Here is a 9,026-nt window from a genome sequence, read left to right as displayed (position 1 = left end):
GGAATTAGAGAACTTGAGGTATAGAGAATGGAAAAGTTAATAAGATACTTTGATGATGGTTATTGTGCTGTAGTGAGGTGCTTATTCATTGTAGAAAGGCCAGTATTTATAAGGTGTTTTCGGAATAGAAGCTTAAAGAGAGGCCATTGTGTTTGTACTCCTTGTGCAGGCTTTTTGGATGACAAAAATAGATAAAAGCTACAATGTCATTCTTGTTGTACCCGTAATTTTTTTTTTTTGGCCGTGTGATTTGGCTGTCAAAAGAAATCAAGAAAATAATTTTTGATGAATAATAGCTCAAAAGCATATGATCTGCCATTCGTTAATGCTAGTTTCTTAATTTAGCATAGATTTTGCTGAAGTTCATGGCGAGGGTTGGGCCTGCATTTGAATTTTGAGGAATATTTTTAGCTATAGAACAAGGTCAAGTAGAAATTGGACTTATCGTAGCTTTTATTTATTTAATTTATATAAGTACTTAGCATCATAGCAGCTAAAAGATAAACGCATACGATCAATCTTGCTGTTTATAGTTGACGCTGTCCAACATTTCCATGTGATGGAATTGCTTAAATTTCATCAAATCAACTTCTTTAGCTGAATGAGGCACAACCATATGATTGTGGTATAAAAATTAAAGGGTAAAATACAGTGTTGGTTCCAAAATTCCATTAGCGGTTTTAGTCCTCGAGATTTAAAGTTATAAAATTCCCATTTTGCAACCTAACATAACAAGGTTATGATTGTCAGCTAAACCGTTTGATGAACGAGAACTTAATTATTACCATCAAAGCTCCTAAGGATCAAAACAACACCTCAGGTGAGAAGATCAACCGATAAATCAAGAGATCAAGTCACACCATATTTTTCCGTATAATAAGCATTCTTGAAACTAAGATTAATCACGGGTGGTTATGACTAATTACTTATGATTGGTTCTAAAAAAAGTAATTACTTGTCAAAATCTTATTGGTTTAAGCTTAAGGATAGTGTACAAAAATGCACAGGATAATTCTAGTGTACAATTATGGTTTTGGATACTTCTTTATTACTATCTCAAAAAATAGGGATGGTTAATAAAATTTTAAACCCTATAAGATCCCCTAGCAAAATATAATCATTAAATGGATACATATCTTCTATAAACTCATAATTTTCCCGAAACTAATAAAAAAAAATCAATTTAAAATCAGTTAAGCCAAAAAAGTGGCCTAGAGGTCAAATCGTCAAAGTGTCTATCATCATTTTGACCTCCAAATAATATGTCAAGAATCTTGTAACTTAATTGACACCTCTCTATACTCAAACGGCTTGGAGGTTTAGGGGGAAAAGGGTTCGACTTACAGGGTAAATATTATAGCTATTTAAAAAAAAAACACTCAAATTTTCAACTAAAAAACTTGATTTTTCTGATATTGATGTAGGACAAAATCTATTATTTGATTTTTTTAATTATTTAATTATGGTATTTTTATGTAATTTTCGTTATTTTAGATTTAGATTATTTATTTCCTTATTTTTAAGTGCTTTTAATGCTTTTTAGGTCAAATTTGATTCTTGCTATGGTTATGTATTGATTAGGACTTATTTTAGAATATATTTTTTTGTTTGTCAAGTTTAATGAAGCCCTTAAATAGGCCTTAAGTCCGTAAAAGTTTTTAAAAAGAAATTATTATCAATAAAAAACAGACTTTTGTCAATTGTTTTTTCTAGTGGATTCCAGATTTATCACCTTGTGGATTCAAGGGACCCCTTGTGGATTCAAGAGACCCCTTGTAGATTTGAGATTTACTTTAAGAAGCTAATAGTTTAGTTTCTATTCTATCAAAGAGAACATTGTATATACTTTCTTCAGACTTCTAGAACATCAGATATCCACTTTTATCCTATCACCATGGCAGAAATATGAGTTGTGATAACTATGAAATTTTGGAGTTGGGATTGAACTCTAAAACTTTGACCTCCTTTCCATAAATAGTGCAGGATACACAACCAACAAGCATCAAGAGGCCTCCGAGAAGCACTAAGAGAGAGTTAAGGTTGCTACCTCTCACAAGTAATATTCTCTCTCCTTCTTATAACTTTAATTTGATTTTTGATTGAGTTAATACTTAGTTATTTTGGAAGTGAGAATTGAATTTATATTAAAATACAATATGAGTGTGCCTATCATTTGAGTAATATTAAGGGAAATTTTGTTATGATTTTTTTTTTTATATTATCATGTTTAATTTTTAGGGAGAACATATTATCTTTAACAAATTTCAGGAAAAAAAAATTATACATTATACTACAATTACAAAACAGTTATCGAGTTTCATGCAATAGGTCTGTGACTAGTTAATATAATTTTATTTGATGACATGGATTAAAGCATAATAATATCACATGTTGCCAAGACTAGAGTTTTAACTAGTTGATACGACTTTCATGATGAAAATTTTGATTTTGATGAATAGCACGACATGAACTGATCAAACTGATGCATAGGATTTCACATGATAACATGAATTGATAAGATGGTCAAAATCTGATTTTCAGTGCTTTGAATGATTATTATATGTTCATAAGAAGAAATCGAATTGGCCATGGTACGGTTCATTGCATGATCACATGAATGATTTTTCTTTTTATTTATTTTATATTAGCACAACATGTTTATATGATTTTTTTTTTTTTGATAGGATGTTTAGATAAATTTGATTATGTCATGAAAAAAGCCATTATTTCCTCGAAGACTTATTTAAGTGGAATGAGATAAGTTCTTAATACCTACCCATCTCATAATCTTTATTTTACATTAGTAGTTCAAGATTACGCTTTTCTATAAAATTTTACATATTTAGAATGTAACTAGGAACCAATGCTATATATCTAATTTTTCTTAGGTTGTAATTAGAGAAAAAGTCTTGTAATTTTTTTATTTCGCATTTTATTATCATGTAATTTGAATTTATGATGAAATGAATATGTATTTTATTTATTTTTCGTTTTCTTACTTTTATTCCTTAAATAAACAAGTGACTACTCCAAATTGTAAAACTCTCTCCTTACAAACAAATTTTTTTTTTTTTAATGAATAACTTAAATTCATGAAGGGAAAATTTTTACTTTCAAAGGAATGCATTGAATAATTGATTAATTTCCCAAGGCTAGCTTGTTCCAAGTTCTTGACTCAGAATGGCCAAATGTCTACCTGGCTGTTCTATATATAATACCTTGCAAGGCCTATTCCAATGTCAAAACCCAACTTTTCCTTCGGCAGATCAACCCCCAAATGGTAATGCACAAGTTTTCCTTATGAGAATATGATAGTGTGTGGGGGTAGAAGTGTATGAGAAATGACATTGCCACTGATCATTAGGATTTTAAGGTGTAATTGGTCATCTCGTTCCAAATAGTACATTTCACCCTATTAGTCATTAGGATCCTAAAAACCCTCTAACCTAATTTAGGTAGAAGTTTGTCTTAATTCAGAAATATAGGTTGAGAGATTCGAATATGCATAAAAAAAGGTATTAGACACCACATAACATCCTTTCACATATCGGAAGGGGGGTATTAACTATTAAGCGATATTGCGATTTAAAGATGTTTTGCAAAAACGGTATGAAGTGGGAGAGATCAATTGCTTGTTGTGTAGACATGAAAAGGAAACTTTGTTATGCAATTTTTTGTGCCAATTCCAAACTGTTGCCCAATGAAATTTAAAGATTTTCATCCCAAGTTAGCACCCTAGTGTAGACATTAAAGAGAAATCTAACTCTACATTGTTTGCAGCTAAATATACTATGATTTTCATCTCAAAATCTTTGCAGAAATTAAATCACGAATGAACTGAATTCAAATTTTTGTTGCACACATATTGTTATCCAATAAAGTACGTAGAGAAGTGAAAGAATTTGTGTCTTTGATCATACAAAAAAGAAAGGGTAAACTACGTATTTGGTCCCTATCTTATATACCATATTTCAATTTGATCCCTAACCTTTTAATTGTGTCAATTTGGTCCATAACCTTTCAATACTGTGTCAATTTAATCCCTACAGTTATCTTTTGGATGAAAATTAATAACGTGTCTAATGGCCAAACTAAAAAATTAGCTTCTATTGATGTGACAATAAACTAAAATTTTATTTTGACTATTTGCTATGTAAACAATTTTCACCTAATATATAATGACAAAGACTAAATTGACACGACATTAAAAGGTTAATGACCAAATTGACACAATTGAAAGGTTAAGGACTAAATTGAAATATGGTATAAAGGCTAGGGACTAAATATGTAGTTTACCCAAAAATAAACGGTATTTAATGCCGACAAACTTTGATTTATACTCCTCCAAACAAGAAGAATAATTATTAAAAAAAAAAAAATCATAAAACACAAAGAAGAAGGAGATATCATAAATTAGTTGTTATTCGTAATAATGAACGCTATCCTCAGGGCTTGGGAGCAAGACCAGCCTTAAGAGCTTGAATGGTGGCAACATCTGTCTTGAAGGATTTAGCCAAGACATAGTTGTCAATGCCAGTAGTGAACAAAGTATCGGGTATTAAAACGGTTCCAGCATTTGCACTCCCAAAAGCTGAAATAGCTAGAGCAGGTTCTTGCGGATCAGCATTATACTGGAAGTGCACGAGTCCCTTAGGAAACACAAAGATATCACCTGTTTGTAGTGTCTGAGTAAAGAGCTTGTTGGTTGTATCAACAAACCCGACTAGAAGGGTACCTCGAATCAGGAAAAGGAGCTCAGAAGCACGAGGATGAATGTGGGGTGGGTTAGGGGTGTCAGTTGGGAATTGAAGTACAGCATAAGAAACACTCTGTCCGTTGAGAGCCGGGAACTCGGCCAAACTTATTTTTGAGACTTTGAAGGTAGTGGTAGGGGCAAGGAAACGCATGCTAGTAAACGTAAAGAAACTTGCATCAACTGTGGTGACATTAGCGGGGACTATGAAGTCAGAGAGGATGTCTGGGTCTCCAGCTCTTGCCATTTGGATGATGGCAAATGAAGAAATTAGAAGTGAGAAGAATTTCATGGTGAAAGTTTTAGAGGCCATGGAATTGGAGAACTTGAGGTATAGAGAATGGAAAAGTTAATATTGTACTTTGATGATGGTTATTGTGCTGGAGTGAGGTGCTTATTCATAGTAGAGAAACCAGTATTTATCAGGTGTTTTCGGTATAGAAGCTTAAGGAGAGGGCATTGTGTTTGTAACTACTTCTGCTGGCCTTTTGGATGACAAAAATTCGATGAAAGCTACAAAGTCATTCTTGTTGTGCCTGTAGTCTTTTATGTTTTATTTTTGGCCATGTGATTTGGCTGTCAAAAGAAATCAAGAAAATATTTTTCGATGAATAATAGATCAAATGTATATGATCTGCCATTCGTTAAAGCTAGTTTCTTAATTTAGCATAGATTTTGCTGAAGTTCATGGTGAGGATTAATTGGGCCTGCATTTGAAATTTAAGGAATATTTTCAGTTATAGAACAAGGTCAAGTAGAAATTGGACTCATCGTAGCTTTTTATTTATTTATTTTTATATAAGTACTTAGCATCATAGCAGCTAAAAGATAAACGCATACGATCAATCTAGCTGTTTATTTTTGACGCTCTCCAACATTTCCATGTAATGGAGTTGCTTAAATTTCACCGAATCAACTTCTTAAGTAATGTGTTAAGCCATTTGGTAATGGTAAATTAAGTTAAGTAATGTGTTTGAACTTGGTGAGAAAGTGTAATTAAAGTGTGTGTGTTTAGCAGTTAGTTTGTTTCTCAAAAAAATGAGTCACAACCATATGATAGTGGTATAAAAATTAAAGGGTTAAATACAGTTTTGGTTCCAAAATTCCATTAGCGGTTTTAGTCCTCGAAATTTAAAGTTATAAAATTCCAATTTTGCAACCTAACATATCAAGGTTATGATTGTCATTTGAATCGTTAGATGAACAAGAACTTAATTTTTAGTACCATCAAAGCTCCTAATAATAATAAAATAAAATAAAAACACCTTAGGTGAGAAGATCATCAACCACGCACTGAATCAAGAGATCAAGTCACACCATATTTTTACCTATAATAAGCATTCTTGAAACTAAGATTAATCATAGGTGATTATGACTGATTAATTATAATTGGTTCTAAAAAAAGTAATTACATGTCAAAATCTCATTGGTTAAGCTTAAAGATAGAGTGTACAAAAACGCACAGGATAATTCTAGTGTATAATTATGGTTTTTGGATACTTAGTTTATTACAATCTCATAAAAAGGGATGGTTAATAAATTTTTAAGCCCTACAGGATCCCCTAGCAAAATATAATCATTAAGTGGATAAATATCTTCTTTAAACTCATAATTTTCCCAAAACTAATCAAAAAATCAAGTGGCCTAGAGGTCAAAGTATCGATCATCACTTTGACCCCCAAATAGTATGCCAAGGGCCTTGTAGTTTAATTGACACCCCTCATGCACAAAGTACTTAGGACTCTAAAGGGGGAGGGGGGGAATATTTGAACTGCGGAGTGAGAAGCATATTGTAACTATTTTTTTTTAAACCTTGAATTTTCAAGTAAGAAACTTGCTTTCTTTGATATCTACTTTTATCCTACCATGGAAGAAATATGAGTTGTGATAACTACGAAATTGAGGAGTTGTTATGGAACTCTAAAACTTTGACCTCCTCTCCATAAATAGAGCAGGATACACAACCAACAAGCATCAAGTAGCATCCGAGAAGCACTTAGAGAGAGTTAAGGGTGCAACCTCTCATACTTATAGCTATGATTTGATTTTTGATTTAGTTAATAATTAGTGTTTTTGGAAGTGAAAATTGAGTTTATATCAAAACACAATATGAGTGTGCCTATCATTTGAGTATTAAGTGCAATTTTGTTGTGATTTTTTTTTTATTATCATGTTTAATTTTTAAGGAGAACAAATTTTCTTTAAAAAATTTTAAAAAATAAATTATATGTTATTCTACAATTACAAAATAATTATCTAGTTCCATGCATTGCATGGATATGCGACTAGTTAATATAATTTTATTTGATGACATGGTTAAAGCATAATAAATAATACATGTTGCTAAGACTAGAGTTTTAACTAGTTGATATCACTTTCATGATGAAAATTTTGATTTTAATGAATAGCATGACATGAAATGATCAAACTGATGCATAGGATTTCGCATGATAACATGAATTTATTAGATGGTCAAAATCTGATTTTCGGTGCTTTGAATTATTATATGTTCATAAGAAGAAATCAATTTTTTATTATTATTTGGAATAGGGGAACAGGAAACGACTCAATACTTAGCGGAATGGAATAAGAACTTAAACTCACACCAAATTGATTGCATGATCACATGACTGATTTTTCTTTTTATTTATTTTATATTAGCACAATATGGTTAGATGAATTTGATTATGTATGTCATGAAAAAAGCCATTATTTCCTAGAAGACTCATTTAAGTCGAATGAGATGAATTCTTAAGTGTCCAAATCTTCTATCCTACTCTTCCTGCTCCACTATATACTCCACAAATAAAAACATGCCACATGTCCATCTAATTTATTAAATGCTAAATTTATGCTTTCTATTATTTCTATTACCGAAATATGATGGGTTATTTATTTATTTATTTTAGAAAATTGAAATAATAGAATACCTTCTCATCTCGTAATTTAGCATAGAATACCTTCCTATCTCGTATTTTAGGAAATTGAAATTTAGCATTTAATACCTTCCCATCTCGTAATTTTGATTTTAGATTAGTTGTTTAAGATTATGCTTTTACATAGAATTTTACATATTTAGAATGTGACTAGGAACCAATGCTATCTAATTTTACTTAGGTTGTAACTAGGAGAAAAAGTCTTGTAATTTTTTATTATTTATTATCATGTAAAAGGGATTTATAATGAAATAAATATGTATTTAATTTATTTTTGGTTTTCTTATTTTTATTCCTTAAATAAACAAGCGACTACTCCAAATTGTAAAACTCTCGATCCATACAAGCAATTTTTTTTTTTAATGAATAACTAAAAAGCATGAAGGGAAAATTTTTACTTTCAAAGGAATGCATTGAATAATTTCCCAAAGCTAGCTTGTTCCAAGTTCTTGACTCAGAATGGCCAAAATGTCTCCCTGGCTGTTCTATAATATCTTGCAAGTGGTATTAACCCAGCTCATGCCTATTCCAAAGTCGAAACCCAACTTTTCTTCAGGCGGATCAACCCCATATGGTAATGCACAAGTTTTCCTTATGAGAAAATGATAGATTGTGTGTGGGGTATAAGTGCATGAGAAATGACATTGCCAGTTGCCACCCATCATTAGGATTTTAAGGTGTAATTGGTCACCTAATTCCAAATAGTACATTTCACCATATTAGTCATTAGGATCCTAAAGTCCTCTAATCTAATTTAGGTAGAAGTCCGTCTTAATTCAGAAATATAAGTTGAGAGATTCGATTATGCATAAAAAAGGTATTAAACGTCACACAACGTCCTTTCACATATGGGAAGAGGGGGGTATTAACTATTATGCCATATTGCCATTTAAAGATGTTTTGCAACAATGGTATGAAGTGGGGGAGATCAATTGCCTGTTGTGTAGACATGAAAGGAAACTTTGTTGTACATTTTTTTTGCCAATTCCAAACTGTCGCCTAATGAAATATAACGATTTTCATCCCAAGTCAGCACCCGAGTGTAGACATTTAAGAAAAATCTAACACTACATTGTTTGCAGTTAAATATACTATGATTTTCATCCCAAAATCTTTGCAGGAATTAAATCACGAATGAACTGAATTCAAATTTTAGTTGCATACTAAAAAGAATTTGTGTCTGTGATCATACTAAAAAGAAACGACATTTAATGCCGACAAACTTGATGATTTATACCCCTCCAAACAAGAAGAATAATTATTAAAAAAAAGAATCATAAAACGCAAAGATTGAGGAGGTATCATAAATTAGTTGTTATTCGTAATGAACACTATCC

The 9,026-nt window shown here is 31.3% G+C and overlaps 1 protein-coding gene across 1 annotated transcript; it reads right to left on the bottom strand.

Annotated features, from left to right (window-relative positions):
* Positions 1-4,445: 4,445 nt before the first annotated feature.
* On the bottom strand, positions 4,446-5,066 carry LOC142605625 (germin-like protein 9-3). The gene has a single exon (XM_075777051.1). It carries the CDS (start codon positions 5,064-5,066, stop codon positions 4,446-4,448), a length of 621 nt encoding a protein of 206 aa, XP_075633166.1.
* Between the last annotated feature and the right edge of the window lie 3,960 nt (positions 5,067-9,026).

Source organism: Castanea sativa, chromosome 8 (genome assembly GCF_040712315.1).
Source record: "Castanea sativa cultivar Marrone di Chiusa Pesio chromosome 8, ASM4071231v1".
NCBI classification, from domain to species: domain Eukaryota; kingdom Viridiplantae; phylum Streptophyta; class Magnoliopsida; order Fagales; family Fagaceae; genus Castanea; species Castanea sativa.
The sequence above is the reverse complement of the archived record's forward strand: the minus strand, read 5'-3'. Positions and strand labels throughout refer to the sequence as shown.

Bases quoted from the DNA above. Each gene is read 5' to 3' on its own strand.
- LOC142605625 (XM_075777051.1), bottom strand. From the start codon at position 5,066: ATGGCCTCTAAAACTTTCACCATGAAATTCTTCTCACTTCTAATTTCT.